Raw genomic sequence first — 18,051 nt, 5'->3', positions numbered from 1 at the left:
AGTGAAATTCACAGGATGGGCCACAGGCTCATGAAAAGGCGGACACCTAATCATAGAACCGTAAGATACTTCTCTTCACCCATTCCTCACCACTACATTACTGAAGGCCAATTTATACCCATTTCTTTTACTCACATATAATATCTGGCTATCAAGAAAAATGACAAGGCCTATCAAAAAGCAGAGAGAGAGAAAGAGAGAGAGAGAGAGAGAGAGAGAGAGAGAGAGAGAGAGAGAGAGAGAGAGAGGGAGAGAGAGAGGATTAATTCAAGAGTTTGAACAAGCATCAGACCATTGACCAGACATGGCAGGAATGCTGGAATTACCAGAACAGGAATTTAAAACTATGATTAATAGCCTATGAGCTCTCGTGGATAGAGTCAACAGCATGTAAGAACAACTGGGTGACATAAGCAAAACTACATGTAAGAAAATCTAGATGATCTTGGGTTTGATGATGTTTTAGTTATAACACCAAAGGCATGATTCATGAAAGGAAGAATTGATTTAAACAAAAGATTACCTTCCCTAACTGCCAAGAATAACAAGTCTAAATTGAGCATGTACATAAACCTGTAAAATATTGAAAGAAATATAGATTTGTGAAATGTATACTATATTCTCATGTTTCTTATTATTCCATTTTCACCATATCAATTTAATTACATTTTTATTTGAATTTTTATATATTAAGAACTAAATCTTCTATTATTGCTTTCAATAATCCCGTGGCATTTCATTTTAACAAACAGAATATCCACCTACTTAAAGTATATTAACTATTTATAATTCCAGTTATTAGCAAAGTTTTCTTAAAAACCATTAGGCAAAATTTGTCTTAAGATATATTTCTTTTTTTTCAATTTGTGAATTTTCAGCATTCTTATCACAATATTATAACTGGAAAATATTGAAGAATATTGCAAAATCTATATTTGCTTTTCATTTGCAAAGAGACGTTTCCTTCAAGTTCCAGTTACTAGAAAACCTCAACTGAGATAAGTACAATGTCCCACTTCCCCACAAGAATGCACACAGGCCATATGATTTTAAATGCTATGGAGCAAAACCTAAGCAAAATTAAAAAATATATATGCAAGTAAAAGTAATTTAAAAATATTGAGATATCTAGAAATTCCAACAACTATTTACTCTTGTTGGATATATTAAATAGAAGAAAAAATAATTTATACATTAACAGGTGAAGAAACCACTCTTCAGATGGAAAAACAATGACAATTTTAAAATCCATATCAACTCCAGGAAAACTGGATTTAAACGAAATGCAAAATTTTGAATGCCAGCCATAAAGAGAACAATTTGAAAGCTCTCAAAGTAAAGAAAAAAACATTCCACCGAAAATAAAAATTAGGTTGGTCTGAGAATGCTAGAAGTTCTCAGGAAAGAATTATTCAGAACTTCAAGTTCTAATCTTTCCATCATTCAAATGAACATGGAAAATACACTTTAGACATGCAAACCTCAAAAACTTCCAGCCACAAGTATACTTAGAAAGAATTACTGTACTGTTCTCCAAAAGATGCACAGATAACAGGGAATGAATTACAAGAAAGATTCGTGAGAAGAGAAGACAATTTAGATCTAATTTTAAATAATTTTTAGAAACTTCTTAAGAGCATGAGAGCTTGGGTACCTTTTTCCCTACCTTTTAGCCATTTTAATTATAAAATGTAACATACATAAAACACATACAAGAAGTACGTAAATCATAATACAATATAATGTAGTACAGTAATAAATTTACATATGTGTGTGTGTGTGTGTGTGTGTGTGTGTGCATACCACTCCTGTTATGATACCAACCCCAACTGTAAGCTCGCCTCTGTAGCAGCTGTGCCGCCACGGATATTCTTGCCCAAAATGCCTCACTTGAGTCTAATAATTAAAAAAGGCTCATTTGAATCTAATCATGAAGAAACAACTGGACAAATCCAAATTGTGAAACTTAGAATGCAACTGGTATAGATTCTTTAACAAACAAACAAACCAAAAAAAAAGCATAGACATGTAAGACAGAGAACTCATGGGAACTGGCCTAGGTTGAAGGACACTACAGAAACACAGCAAAGCAATCTGTGACCTTGGGAATGTTATGCTGTTTGCAACATGCGCTCGGAGTCAGGGAAGGCCAAATGCCACCGAGGTTAACCGGTAGGCAAGATACTCTGTGGATTTCAAAATGATGCTTTGATATAAACCAGGAGCTGACGGCCCTAATAGGTTTTAAAACCAGCTGCAACACCATTTTTCCCATTTTTTACGACTTTCTCACATGTCTAATTCCATCGTAGAAGAGTGAGGAAGTCGCTGTGGAAGGAGCAGCCCTGTCAGGGGCACTTACGGGAGCAGGTGGCCGTCTGCCACTCCAGGCACTGCCCGTACGGGAAGGAGATGATGTACGCGTTGGAGTCCACGCAGCGCCTGGTGCTGCTGCACCACATGCACTCCATGCCGTTGCTGGTGCAGTTGGAACACGAGGTCCGCAGGGAGCACGGCATCTTGCAGGGCCTTGCATTCTGGTTCGGACTCACTGCAAGCAACCCACACAATCTTGTGTTTGTAAATGTGCTTTGGCACAAGTGAGTGGGGTTTGCTGTTCAGGGACCACTTCCATTAAGCCAAGTGTGGAATAAAAATTTAAGCTAAAATGGCATGCCTAAGGTTAAAATGAAGTACACAATATAAAATAGACATGATGTATTATAGACATGGATACTTGAAACCTACTTAATTTTATTAACCGATGTCACCCCAATAAATTCAGTAATTTTTTAAAAAAATGAAGATATGTCAATACTTCTTAAATTTATTTTAAAATTTATAATTTCTAGGAATGCTTAATCCTTTACAAAGTATATAACTTAAAAACTATAAATATAAGCCTAATACATGACCTAACTGTTCTATCTATTAGCTAAATACTATCTACCTTATCAAAGCTAATGTCCTGTCAATGAGTATGTTGTTTATATAAACAATAAAAATAAATAATTTACTGTAAAATCTTTACCTAAAATATAGTATTTATCACACCCATTAGAATGACTACTATTTTTTTTTTTAGTGTTGACAAGAATGTGGACAACTTAGAACCCTTGTACATTTATGATTCCACAATCCATGGTTCTTTCTCATCATTGATGTTTCTATCTCTCACTTTCCCTTCCTCTCTGAAATCAATAAAAATATATTTTAAAAGAAGAAGAAAAAAAAGCCCAGACTGCCTATAGTAGAAAAACTCAAAGAGACAGAGGCCAGCAATTTAAAGACTTACTGATTAATGGGTATAGGGTTTCAGTTTGGGAAGGTAAGTTCTGGAGTTAAATGGTATTGATAGATGCACAACAGGGGAATCTACTTAACAACCTTGAAACTCTACACTGAAAATGGTTTAAAAAGTCAATTATATCTCAAAGAAACTGAAAAAAAAAATGTGCTTAAACTTATAAATTTTGTTATAAATTACTGCAACAAAAAATACAATCTTTAAAAAGAGAAAATAATTCAATATTCTTTTCTTACTTCCCTTAACAAAATCCATTTCACAATATGTAACAAAAATGTCTTTTTACTTTTCAACTGAAATATTAGATATGCAAGATTAAAGTGGTTCTAAATTAGTTGTTAATCTTAAAGACAAATCTTTCTTCCAAAGGCTATTATTATAAAAGTAAAAGTCATTATTAAAACATTAAGAATAGATTCTTAGTATACTATAATCAATTATAACTCTATGTTCATAATCTCACAATTTCAAAAAAAAAAAAAAGACTTTTAGACAATAAAATGTATTCTTTTCACAAGTTACTGCCTAGGTTAGGGGTGTCGAACTCAATCAGAGAAGGGGCCAAAATCTAAAATCCAGCCTAAATCGCGGGCCGAATGGTTTACTGAACAGTCATAAACTGTCATTGTGATGGAAACGCAGTGGAGTGCAGTGATGACAGCGCGGTGCGGGCCACATTGCAAGGCCTGGCGAGACGGATTTGGCCCGCGGGCCTTGTGTTTGACACATGTGGCCTAGGTCATTAGTAATAAGTGAGGAATGTGGATAAATTTCAAAATCCACATGGGGCTCAGCATCCTGAGAAGATGGCCAAGGTTACTACAGGCCCACAAACGAGCACACTCTGGAAGGGATGGTGGAAAGAGGGTTGGGACCATGTTTTAAAGAAATACGAGTCTTACTGGACTACTTACCAACAGGCTTTTCGCAGACAAGGCCGTCCGCCATCGACGTACACGGGTTCGCCTTTAAGCCCGCCACTGCAGCCCTCTCTAGGTAGGCACAGAACCCAGAATCGTTGGGCTCTCCAGGGAGCCACTGCAGGGTTGTGTTTGTAAAGGGCGACATGTCTTCCCAGCCCCAGTAGGATATGTTGATCTTGCGCAAGCCAACCCAAGGTGATACTTTCTGTAGACAATAGCAAGGAGGGCAGCAAAAAGTTAGATGCAAAAATACTGTCCTATTCCTTAGAAAAGGGTACACTGTCATTCAGAACTACATTTGAAAATATGCAGACCAGCCTTACCCTTGTAAAGCTCTATTTTTGTTTATAGATAATTGTTGAAATCATGTCTTTGTGAGAGGATGAGCACTGAAAACTCCCATCCTATTAACTTTTAACATCATTCTTAGACACTTCCACTTTAATTAGATGGCAGTGTATTTATTTTCTAAGTTACAAAGCTAATTTTATATTACAATGGTATGTTTCAAAACTCTGTATTATCCTTTTTTTAAAATTATGGATTGTCTCCATTTAATTATTTAACAAAATATAAGAGATATATATCTAGTATGCATTTTAAACACATTGCTTATAAAGGTAGCATAGGCCTGGAAATTTGTCAAGTTATAAATATACTTTAAATTAAAATTTAATAAAATGTAATAAACTTCACATAATTAAAACTCAACAAATATTTCTTAAATAAAATTAAAATGTTTATTCACTATAACAGTAGAGTACTGTACACATAGTAGGTAGTCAATAAATTTTGCTAAACCTAGTTCACTGGAACAGAGATAGTTGTTTTCCACCATTCAATTTCTGAGACACGGACAATACTTAATAATGTTTCTAATTATAAATATACACATGCTGCTATGCCTTGTGATCCTCATATATTTCTTACATTAATCTAAAAGATATTTTTATAACAAAAAAGATATAACATCTTTACAGTTCTTGATAATAACAGCAGGAGTCAATCCAACATAGATATTTCAGATTAATGATTGTGCTTCCCTTTACAGCTACTCTGCCTATATTTCTGAACCACCCATAGCACAGACAAGTCATTTAAAATGAAGTATTACTCCCTAACTCATCATGATAAGAATCTTCAAGGAAGAGGAGAACAGAAAAATGAAGCAGTTGATAAAACATTTGAAGTAACTATTACCCAGTAAATGAACTGCACAGGCAGTTGGAAATGAAAGATAAATTACTATATTGAGAAAATGTACAACAGCACACCATAAATCATGGCAACATTTCATTAGCCATTTCCGATAAGTAAATGATCATCTGACCCAGGATATCTCTTTAAAGTGCATGAATTTGTTGATCTTCATTCGCTAAGGGAGGGTTATCTGCAGTTTATACAACTGCAATGACTCACGATGCAATTCATTTTCTATAAAGATATGCTTAATGGAATGTCACCTTGCAGAGGTTCCCACCTTTAAATTTTTGCTCAAGTTCGGCTTTCCAATGAAACAGAACATTCTTCATTTGCAGGGAATGCTAGTCTACAAACTATGAATCTAAGTACATCACACACCCAAAATAATAGTTAGCCCAATCTTTATGACTTTCAATAATAGGCAAGAAAAAAATAACAATTAAAACACGTATTCTTGAAATATGCCACTTCTAAAATAGCACACTTCTAAGTTATAGTGTAAGAGATCAAAATAATAGTTTATAAACAAGGAAAAAGGCAAGAGTGTTAATGCCAAATACTAGTATTTGCTATAATTCAAAGAATGTGCATTATTTGCCAATAATAAGGTCTATATGGGTGATACATATTCAGTAGGACTACTTTCCAAAGGGTCACTGGGAATTGTCTCTGAATTTTATCATTTAAGATATGAAGCTCTGGTTTCTCAAGAATATTAACAGATCTTATGCTGTGTGACCCATATAACTAAAAATAAAACTTTATAAATATACCTTGTTACATTTTTCTGAACAGACTGACAGCTGTCAGGACAGGGATGGATGGGGGGAGACTGGATGAAAGAAGGTGAGGAGATTAGCCAAAGAACATCTATGCATAACTCTTGGACACAGACAACAGTGAGGTGATGGCCAGAGGAGAAGGGAGCGTGGACAATGGGTGGAGATAAATAAAAGGGAATGGGGAACATCTATAATAGTGTCCGCAAGAAAAACAAAGTTAAGTAAATAAAATATAATGAAAAGCTTTCCAGATACATGTTTTAAGTAAGGAAAATAAACTAGAGAACAGTATTTACACTGTACCATTTGGGTAAAAGAATACTCATAAAAACAAAACTATACTTTTGTTTCCACTTCATGCATGTAAATACTTGGAAACATGGCTGAAGGATTCAGTCTGAGAATGTGCAGGCTGATAAGAGGCAGCCTGCAAAGAGAGCATATCAAAGTATGAGAGAGTATTCCTTGATATCTTAAAGCATTTTTAAAACGTTACCTTTTTAAAATAAAGAAAAAAAATATGTTGGAAGAAAAATCAATCAATCAAAATATCTCTCCTACGTGGCATACACCCTTCCTATCCTATACATCTTATCCTTCAGCCACAGGTGGTATTTCTCAAACGAAGTGGATTTAGTCAATTATTTAAAGTAAAAATCAGTCAGACAGAGAAGGACAAATATAATCTGATCTCGCCTATATGTGGAATCTTAAAAAAAAAAAACACACACACACGAAAAAACAAGTACAGAGAACGAAGAGACTGGTGGTTGCCAGAGGCAGGGGCTGAGGGTAGGGGGGAAATGGATGAATGGATCAAAAGGTACAAACAGCTAGTTATAAAACAAATCATGGAGTTATAATATATAGCATGATGGCTATAGTTAATAATACTGTATTGCATATTTGAAAGCTTTCGAGAGAGTATATCTTAAAACTCATTATAAGAAAAAAAATTTGTAACTAGGTATAGTGATAGATATTAACTAGATTTGTTGTGGTGATCATTTTCACAATATACACTAATACTGAATCATTACGTTGTACACCTGAAACTAATGTGCTATATATCAATTACACCTCAGTTTTTAAAATGCCCTCAAAGAATTTCAAGTAAGTATATGAACTATAAGGTTATTTCATAATAGATTTGATAAATTATTTCCAAATTTTTTATTAATGTTCCTAGGAACTGAGTATATGTTAATATCCCAAGAAGAGAAAATAAATAGTGTCAATTCTTCTTGGCAATTTCTTATAAAATGATATTTTGATACCATATTCCATCTTGTATGGAAATATTTTCCATAAACTCTCTAGAAAATTGAAACTATTTTCAATATCTTCCACATATTTAAAATATTGATTTTAGTCCTATTAACCATTAGTTATGATTTATTATTTATAACCATTAGTTATTAGTTATTATTTCAAGCAAGTCTAATTTGAAAAATAGCATAATTCAAAAACTTAACTCACAGTGCACACACACACACACACAAGCACACACACATACACAAAATATACATATATACAAATGTAGCTAATGTGTTGGTCTAGTGTTTTTATTAAGAAGGGTTTTTCAAGTTTTGAAATAATACTACTTCAAAATAAATTATTATATTATATCCCCTGTTTTTTTTAGTATATTTAGTCACATGAGTTTTTCATGAGATAATGCATTGGTTTACTGTGCAAAATATGAGATGAGTAGTATAGAAAATCTTATTACCAAATACACATACTGAATGAGTCCTCTACCAGTTCACTTTTGAAATCAGTACCATGTTTACTTCTAAGATTTAGTAAAAGTAATGCCTTAAATTACAAAAAGGATTTATTTGATATTTATTTTACACAGCTATTCATTGCCAATAATTATAGTATTACCAGCATATTTCCATAATAAAAATAAGTATAGCTGTTACCTGTTGTGTATATTTTTGTATTTCATCCAGAACAAATTCAACTTCTTTTGAAGACGTTAATGAAGCAAGGTTTCCACTAAGATTATAGCAATAAAGTTTTGCATTATCGTAGCTTTCTCTACTGGTATTAATTCTGAGACAAGCATCTCCAATATGATTCCATCCTTCTCCACAAAGATGAGCTAGAAAAAAAAATTACATCTTAAGTTTAGATTACAAAAAAGCACGTTCATTTTTTCATTAATTTCAAAATTCTAAACAGAATTTCTGTATTTAAATTACCTTATCAACAAAATATTTAAATATGTCAATATACTGAACAAAATCTAATAGATTAGTACATAATGGGAACCGAAGATTCTAGTTTTTTCTTCAATTTTAAACAATAGTTAAGGTCTGGCTCTATAACATCTGTTAAAATAGACTATTTGCTAAGTTTTCTCTGTAAGTCTAATATATTGGCACATGGTATCTAACAAGTAAAATTACTACTATATTATTATATTTATATCCTAATGTCCAATTTACAAAATACAAGATCACTCAAATAAAAAAATAAACAGCATATAACAAAGCAATTTGAAAGTTATTCCTATAACTGTAGCTAATTGTCTTCCCAATCTAATTTCCACAGTACAGGTATATTACTGTGACTTGGTTCTTAAATTCTTTAATTATAATTGTGGGGACAAAATTCTCATTTCATTATATTTCTCTAGGAAGCTATAATCCGCTTTTTAATATTTCTTTTTACACAGCTATTCAGGTATTTCTACAGTTTAAACACACTATTCAATAATAGTGTTTATCCTTAGAGTTCAAACTAAACTTAAAACAGTTCACCAATTTTCTAAAACACAGATTCATGCCCTTGCTGGTTTGGCTCAGAGGGTCAGCCTGTGGACCCAAGGGTCCTAGCTTTGATTCCAGTCAGCGGCATGTACCTCGATTGAGGTTCCTTCCGGCCTGGGCCCTAGTCACGGATCATGAGGGAGGCAACCAATCGATGTGTTTCTCTCACATCAATATTTCTGTCTTTCCCTCTCTCTTCCACTTTCTCTAAAAATCAAGGGGAAAATATCCTGCGGTGAGGATTAAAAAATAAATAAAAATAAAACAGAGATTCATAAATACAAAGGTATGCACTCGTGTGCACTAATTAACGTGGTATTTCCTTAACACCCTGATCTATAAAGTCTGACGACATTTTAGTTTCCATATCACAGTAAGTAGCTCTGTGCCTCCAGCCCTTTCAGCCTTGGATGCATTAGGGCAGCCTTTTAGAGATTTTTCCAAAGCTGCTGTTCTCAAACATTTTGGTTCAGTCACTCTGGAGGTCTCCGCTGATCTTTTCTTTCCTCGTTTTATATGTATTGGTTTTGACCATATAAAAATTAAAGCTGATCACTTCAAGATCTAATTGTTTTATTTAAAATTATAATTTAAAATTCAGACTGATAGTTGGACAGAGTGTAGTGGGTTTGGGTAACTAGGTGAAAAGGTGAAGGGCTCAAGATGTACAAACTGGTAGTCAACAGTATAGTCACAGAGATGTAAATGAGAGCACAGGAACACCGTCACAGTTATGTACGGGGCCAGGTGAGTACCTGAAATATCAGGGGGAGGGCTCTGTGCAGTACATGGCTGCCCAGCCATTATGCTGTCTGTACACATGAAACTAACAGAATAACATTGACAGTAAACTGTAAATGAAATTTTTTTTTAAAGCAAACAAAATAAAATTCATTACAAATACATCCAGCTTCTAGGGTGTTTTGCCCCTTATAATATATTCAGGCCTAAAAAAGGTATATTATCAAATTCTCTCCCTGATAAAGAGTAGCTGAGAGTTCAAATTAGGGCCCTGGCATTAAAAAATTAAGAAGTACTGATAAAGAGAGGGATGAGTAGACAGAGCGATCAGGGATTAAGCAGAGCTTTTAAAATGTTCATTTCAGAATCTAGGGTGTGGGTACTGGGTGTCCTCTCTAATACTCCTTCCATTTTTCTATATAGTTAAAATTTTCCCTATAAAATGTTCAGGAGCAATATTACACCTTTAAGTAGATAATATATTTAATTTTTTAATTATAGTCTCCAAAACAAAATAGTGAAAAGTGTAGCATTGTTTTACATTTCTGCAAATCACTTTAATGGTGGTTTAATATAACTGTTTTCTCATATCTGCTTCTACCTTCAATCTATTGAAATCATATATTGCATAGCTTTGGAAAACTCCATACTAAATGCATGCATGAGAATTTAAAATGCAAATAATATCTTAATATCATTTTGACCACGTGGACATGCTAAAAGGGTCCATGAACAGGAGACTCTGTTCTTTAATAACTGCTATCTAATAATTTGGGTTCCATGAATAAGACACAGTGCCTGGAACATAGTAACTCCTCAATAAACTGTAATTATCACTTAGTAAGACTGTGTAAAACACCTTTGGTTCCATTTTCAGGTTACATGTGTGGCAATGTTCCTGAAGTCCCAAATCACTTTATGGAAACAGTTTAAAAGTTAAATTATGGCTTTTTCTAACATTACTGAATCAAGGAAGGACTTAGATATTTTTTGCCAGCCCCCACTCCTTTTTTATCCTGAGGCCAAAAATACCTGACAAACTACACAAGTGAAAACAAAGCATGGGCTTTTGAGGCTAAATTAAGGCTTTTGCAGTATTGAGCATCAACTCAGCTTTAGAGTTTAAGGGATAGCAGTTTATTTGGTAAATGAGTTTAGTGAGATAAATTCAAATTGCCACTGTTACATGAGATCAATGTAAAAAATGCAATTCATAAATTTTCATGAAAGAGTGCAACTGCTATAGCCTGGGCCCACCATTTAGGATTCACTGCCTTGAGATGAGTAGGGGAGAGAAAGCGCACTGTATTTAGACCCACTTGATTGCTCAGTAAATATGAACACGGAACAAGGGAGTTAGTGTATAATCGAATACTTCATTATATTTATTGTACTGTACTTACTGTTCTTCAAAATATTAGGCTGGTCATGTGGAGCCCTTACACCAAACCGAAGTCTTTCCCTGGGCAATGAGTAGGTAGGAACTACAGAATATAACTTTGCTATTGTTTTTCAAAATCTCCAGATGACCAAATCCCCTTCTTACTGAAGCAATCTGCCTTTAAGTACACACATTCCTTTCAGTCAAATAGGATTTTGGCCCAGGATTTACTGGGTCTTCTTAAAGAGACTTTTTAAGTATTTTTATTGATCTGTATGTCGATTTTAGAGTTTAACATTTAGAAATCAATAATACTTTCAAGTTTAGCATCATCTCACTACTGCTTCTCAAATCCTGCCCAGTGCATTTCTACTCTCTATTTTCTCTAAGTGAACACATCTAAATATATCACTATTTAAAAACACTACAGGACAGTATGTAAACAACACTTAAAATTTGAATAAGCAAACATTCCAACCTCTCAATGGTACTTTTAAAGCAATCTAATTTTTACTTAATTACATGAATTTGTAAGAAAGACATGCATCTTGGGATGGAATTTTCCAATACGTTTTAAAATTGAATAGGTTCAGAAAATTTTTATGGAAAAGCATGGCTTGAGAAAGGCAAAATATTGAACGGATATAGAAAACACAGTTAGTAGTTACTCCTGCCTTCATAAGACATGCAACTCTGAGCAAGTCACTGAACTAGTGTGCATGTCTCAGTTCATCTGTATAACAAGAACATGAAACTGGTTAAATACCTATATTAATTTTTAATTTTCTGATCTTCTCTTGTATATTTAAAAAGAATCATAGTTGGGGGTCTATTAAGAAGAGTGTTAACTGTAAAAAATAAATTGAAATTGATTTTTAAAATAAGCTTTGCTCCCACAACTTAAATTCCCATCAAATCACATATTTATTATAAGTGTTACAATTTATAATAAAAAAGCAGTAAAAAAAAATAGTTCCCAGAATATTTTTTAAAAATGGCAAAAATCAAATCAAATACGTCAAAATATCAACATTTGTTCAAATTTGTATGCTAAGATATACATTTTCAAAAGAGAATTCTGATCAAGTCAATGGTATAAAAATAATACAAGAAACCTTAAACATCTTAAAAGAATTAGAGGTAAATGTACAAATATTCTTGTAGAAACAATGCTATTTCTACTCCAATATAATTGCTTGTGTGCTACTGATTTAATTTTAGAAAATGGAATGTTCTAACTCGAAGCTCTTTACTGTAATGTTAGGCATCTGTGGACTGTAAAAGTCATTTACCAAACAGGAAACTTCACCTGGTAGAGCCTGGCATTCCTGTTGTCTCTGATCCCACTGGCAATTCAAGTTTAGTGAACAGCTTTTACAGCTGGTGAGTTTGTTGCAAATCTGCTCGTTTCTCACATGGCATTTGGTGTAGTTTTTCACAGACTAGAAAGTTAAAAGATAAAACGTTATTGTTCACCTTTGTACAGCAATGATTCTTAAGCCTCAGTGTGAATAAATTATGGGATGAACTTTAAAGCACAAGTTTCTGACTCCTGACTTCTGTTCTACTTCATCAGAATCTCCATGTATTTAATTATTTATTTAAACCACAGTTCTTGGAATTGGAAGAGTGCTTATTGGAAAAAAAAAAAATGTGGCAAATTACATAATTTGAAATAGGAACCATCTAATGAAAACATTTTCTATTGAATTTGGTAACAGGCTTCCAATTCAATAAATAAGGTCAATACACAGTCATTTCTCTTAATGATCACATGAAAGAATTCTAAGTCATAATAAAACTATCATGCAAATCCCTGGAAAAGAAGTAGACATGATAAGTAGTAAAATTTAAGAGATGCTTTATTAGAATTCAGTACAATTTAAAAAGATAAATTATTCTTTCAATAACAAGCTAATTTGACTTCCACGGGCATAAATACTGGTTTTGGTTCATTGGTGTTTCTCCTGTATTTGTTACATTGCCTTTATCCAGGATGCAAACAATCTGCAAAAGTTACGTTGTGATCAATCCTAATATAGAATGTGATCATATTTCAACTAATTCCAGCACTAAAAAGTTAAAGGTTAAAAAAGAAAACAAACCAGGCAACATGAGAACTTTATTGGTAGCTCCCTACATACACCGAGATTCAGGACGCTCACATATTACCAACATTGATGATAACATATTACCAACATCTATGGTAACATCGACCCGGTGAAAATCAGACACTAACATGTTTAGTGTAATTCTTCCTGCAACTCTTCTTTGAGAAAAACTCAGCAAGGACTTACTGCTACATCCTGGTCCTATTTCTACTTTTGTTTTTCTCTGGGGGTACAAATGCGTGCCTCTGGCTTTCTCATAGAGGAAGCTGAATATTTCTTCAGCCATGAAGTGAACAGTTAAAATTTAGTTATAACTATCCCACATATAAAAACAATAAAAGCAATTCCCAACCTCTTACATACTTTAAAAATCACCCCACCAAATATCTACTTATAAACGACTATACTTTCCCACATAAAACACATGGCAGTCATCTCCATTCCAAAGATGTTAATTCCTTCAGAGCAAATTACATACACTATAAGTACATAGAAACTCATTTTTATCTTTATTCATCCTAAAAATATAACAAAAGATACAATTTTTAAAATCTCAAATGACTTTGTGACTTTTACTCAACTATCGTATTTTCATTAGAAACATATTAACTTTCTTGTCATTTACTCTAATTCATACCTTTTTTTTTGTTTTCATAAATACATAGATCTTAGTGTTGATTTATATGATCATATAGGTTCGAACATTTGCCCCAAAATTGAAGCAAAATAAATTTACCTGAATAATCTGACAAATAGAATAGCCTACAAAAATGACAAGAGAATAGCTAAAGAACATTATAGAATGAGAGAAAGAATAACAGAGTAAGGCTGCCCTTAGAATATCAATGGTATAATTAGAGTCACCATCCAAGTAACTATCCTGCTCTTCATTAACAACAATATAGCCATTTACTGGCACTGAACCAATACAATAGATGAAACTACGGTTCAGATACACACAGCACCAATTTAATCCATTATGGAAGGAAGTTGCCTGTTATTCTGAAACATGGCTGACATTTTTGGATCTAATGAAGCAGATGTATGTACGTTATAAACCAGACTCTGAGGACTAACCACTACTATATTGATCTCCACTCTAACATAATGTAAATTCAAAGTGAAAATATGTGAGAAGTAAGCAGGCTATCTGAACTGTTAGAACATAATATATGCAACTTGCAGTAAATATGATTAAATAATGAAGTAGAATTCCAATAGGCATCATTTACACTAAAATCTCATAGACCTTTCCGTACTCATTAGCATTTGGTTTAACTTCATCACCAGACATTATGATAAAACTGTCTAAAAGGCTCATCACATCGAAGTCTAAATTACAAGCGAGGACCATCTGCTCACTTACACTACCTCACCCACTGCTTTCCTTGTTAACGCATTATTATAAAAAATAAAACATAAAGCAAAAAACAAAAACAAAAAAACACTTTATAAAATGAATATTCTTGATGGCAATTTATATAACAAATTTTTTTAGATACGAGCATTTTCACTTAGTGTTCATGTCTAAACATAAATTAACTCAGGTTTATTCAACAAAGGTGTAAATAAAATCTGCTTGCAATTTTTAATCTAAACACATTCTCCAATTTAGTCCCATATTCTTGACTTGTATTTCTTTTTTTTTAAGATGAGGTGTGGAGACACAATAGTTGTGTTTGTTTGTTTGTTTGTTTGTTTTTTAATATATTGTATTTTATTGATTTTGTACAGAGAGGAAGGGAGAGAGACAGAGAGTTAGAAACATTTATGAGAGAGAGTCATCGATCAGCTGCCTCTTGCATACCCCCTACTGGGGATATGCCTGCAACCAAGGTACATGCCCTTGACCGGAATCGAACCCGGGACCTTTCTGTCCCCAAGCCTCTATCCATTGAGCCAAACCGGTCTCAGCTTGACTTGTATTTCCACATGACTCACTGAAATAACTCAGTAGATGAATATTAATGCAAGTATAAAAAAAGTCATTCAAATTTTCAAAGAGTCATGTTATATTAAATAAAATTGATGTATTGTTATTTTAAAAAACTTACATCATGAATGTATGCAGGTTGGGACAAAAGTCAGTGTAAAGTTGTTTGTATATAAAATAATGCAATAATTAATAAATAATACAATGATAAACTCACAACTGTAAACCAATTTTTACCCCATCCTGTATAAAAGCAAAAGGATTCAACTCAAAGAGTCAATACCTAAAAATTTTCCTCCATTTTAAGTTTTGAATAATATTATAGAATAGAATCATAAAACTTATTCTAAAATATGATTGGTACTGGAGAAAAATTATAGATGAGACAGAAGTTTTTATTTAGTTTTTAAACTCTCTTTTCTTTACCTTTTACCACTACCTGCTATCTATAAAAACAAGTTGATACTTTTGTTGATTAATAAAAATTCAGAAAAAAATAGTATATATTTTATTGAAAATCTGTATGCACGTTATTTAGTGATTTAAGCTCCATCCCAATTTGGGAAACTTCAATCCTATTAAATACACTTTTTAATTCTTTGTTTTTCTTTCAATTTGCTGATATCTAAAATCGGGGTATTTTTTACTACCCACTTAAAAGGTAAATTTTTGCTGTACTTAATCTTCATCTGCCATAAATACTACTTTTTGGGTTTTTTTTCCGATAGTCTATGTACAGTAGGATTTCTCAGCCCCATCACTACTGACATCTTGAGCCAGAAAACAATGCTGTTCCTGCCCTGTAGGACATGTCGCAGCAGCCCTGGCTTCTACCTAGTAGATGCCAGTAGCAGCCTCAGTGAACCCCTAACCACCCAACATGTCTGCACACATTGCCAATGGCCTCGGAGTGCAAACTGCCTCTGGCTGAGAACCACTGACCTCAAAACAGACGGAAGGCAAATAGCCACTGTCCACACCCCAGGCTAACTTACACCCAAAGTGAATCAACAAAACACTGTCCCATACACTGTTAATGCATGTCTGCAAGAACCTCTGGAAATTATTTCAGATAATTACTTGCTTACATAATCCTATTTCCATCGCAAAAGACAGCGTTTATACCTAATAGTCCTTTTTTAATCAGCTTTGTAAGAATGTTCCAGTCTCATCCATGAGAAGAAGCAAGTTATTGAATTTAAAATGGACTCTACACTGATAGCACCAAACTACAGAGTGAACTGACAGCATCCTGAGAGCGATTCCCTATGAGCTTTCCAAGTGCTTCCATGTGTAAAGTGATTTTTTTACATGCGAATAGACGGTAAGCGAACGATGATAAAGCAGCACCGTTACCACCGTCACCCGTAAGTACTGACCACGCTGCAGTTGCTGTGGGCTGAAATGCACTTCTTGTCATCACACCACTGGCACCCGTTGGTGTTGGCAGTGCAGCTGGCACAGTCTGCGTATCGGTAACACCTGTCCTCAGAAGCAGCTACAATACAAGCGGGAGACAGAAACACATCAGGATGAAAAAAAGAAAATGTCACACGACTCGACTCACACATTTTTAACATCTGTTCAAGAAACATTAAGGCATTTTTAAACCGTAAATATGACCATCAATATACAATAAAGTTCAATATGAAGTCAACTTTTGTAGTTAATTGTTACAGGGTTTATATACCTCCTGCCCTCATCCTAATTACGGAATCTACCAGGATCCTCTAGCCATTTAAAATGGATATATTATGGAGGAGGGAGAAAAGACTCATGGATAATTTAGTGAGCAAAATATATTACTATTGATACAAAATATATTACTACAACAACTACCATTTATCATTCTTCATAAAGATATTTGGAGACATCTGAGTTAAATATGATATTAGCAAAATTTGAAAATACATTTGTTAATAGTAGCATTGCAAATGTACAAAACTCACCCATTTAAAGAAAACTGAACAATTTTTATCTTGGTCATTCATTTATAAATAATATTTACGACTAATTTTTCATAAGTTAGATTTATTTATTCAATATTTTATACAAAATATTAAACTGGAACATTCATCATCAAAACTAAAGAAAAAAATTTAACTTCATAATCTGGCATGGCAATAATTCAGGAAGAAAAAACAATAGCAAATGCATAATAAATTACTTCATTTTATTCCTTTGAAGCACACAGTATTTTCTAGAAAGGATTATTTGAAATCATTTTTTATCTACATAGGAAAATAATTCATATATATGATCATGTTATATATAAAATATTGATATATAATATTATATGCAGAATTTTAAAGAGAAAACTAAAGATAGCTAATAAAGATATTAAATTATTAACTGCTGTCTAGTTCAAACATTAGATTCCTAATCAGAGGATTATACATTTTTTACTTCTGAAAGCTACTAAGGTACTTCTTATAAGCAGCATCCACTTCTGCTTCTAGGCGAGTGGAGAAGCTCATGCCAGAGACTGGGGAAAGGAAAGGAAAAACACAACATTTACCTGTTTTAGGAGGGCACTTTGCTCTAAGAATATTATTCGTATTCCCAGATTCCCAAGATTCACAATAATTTTTATTCCAAATACATTTTATCCCTGGACCAGCATTTTTACAAAGTTCTTCATTTCTAAAAGCCTTGCAATTTGGAGGCTTGTACACAAGGATATCATTGAGGAGTACACTGGAAAATCCTCCAAATATATACATGGACCTAATAAAATAAAACAAGCATCTTAAAGAAGCAATATTAACAAATTCACTGTTTAATGTACTAGTTTTATAAATAAATTTATGTATACATTGAACATTATTTTATCAAGATAGGAAACTATTTTTTAAAAAATAGATATATAATAAAACCCTGATATGCAAAG

At 33.3% G+C, this 18,051-nt stretch overlaps 1 protein-coding gene across 2 annotated transcripts in view; it reads right to left on the bottom strand.

The window, feature by feature from the left end:
* The window catches only part of ATRNL1 (attractin like 1), a 402,177-nt gene that overhangs the window by 306,229 nt on the left and 77,897 nt on the right, over positions 1 to 18,051 (bottom strand). For both annotated transcript variants that reach the window (XM_045582133.1, XM_036439164.2), the window contains exons 12-17: positions 17,680 to 17,888; positions 16,541 to 16,659; positions 12,427 to 12,559; positions 8,144 to 8,325; positions 4,222 to 4,435; positions 2,363 to 2,551 (exon numbers count right to left, since the gene is read on the bottom strand). In XM_045582133.1, the coding sequence (XP_045438089.1) occupies positions 2,363 to 2,551; positions 4,222 to 4,435; positions 8,144 to 8,325; positions 12,427 to 12,559; positions 16,541 to 16,659; positions 17,680 to 17,888 (1,046 nt within the window). The remainder of the gene's footprint in view (positions 1 to 2,362; positions 2,552 to 4,221; positions 4,436 to 8,143; positions 8,326 to 12,426; positions 12,560 to 16,540; positions 16,660 to 17,679; positions 17,889 to 18,051) is intronic.

Source organism: Pipistrellus kuhlii, unplaced genomic scaffold (genome assembly GCF_014108245.1).
Source record: "Pipistrellus kuhlii isolate mPipKuh1 unplaced genomic scaffold, mPipKuh1.p scaffold_m20_p_15, whole genome shotgun sequence".
In the NCBI taxonomy this organism is placed as follows: Eukaryota; Metazoa; Chordata; class Mammalia; order Chiroptera; family Vespertilionidae; genus Pipistrellus; species Pipistrellus kuhlii.
Note: the sequence above shows the minus strand (reverse complement) of the source record. Positions and strands in the feature narration are given on the sequence as shown.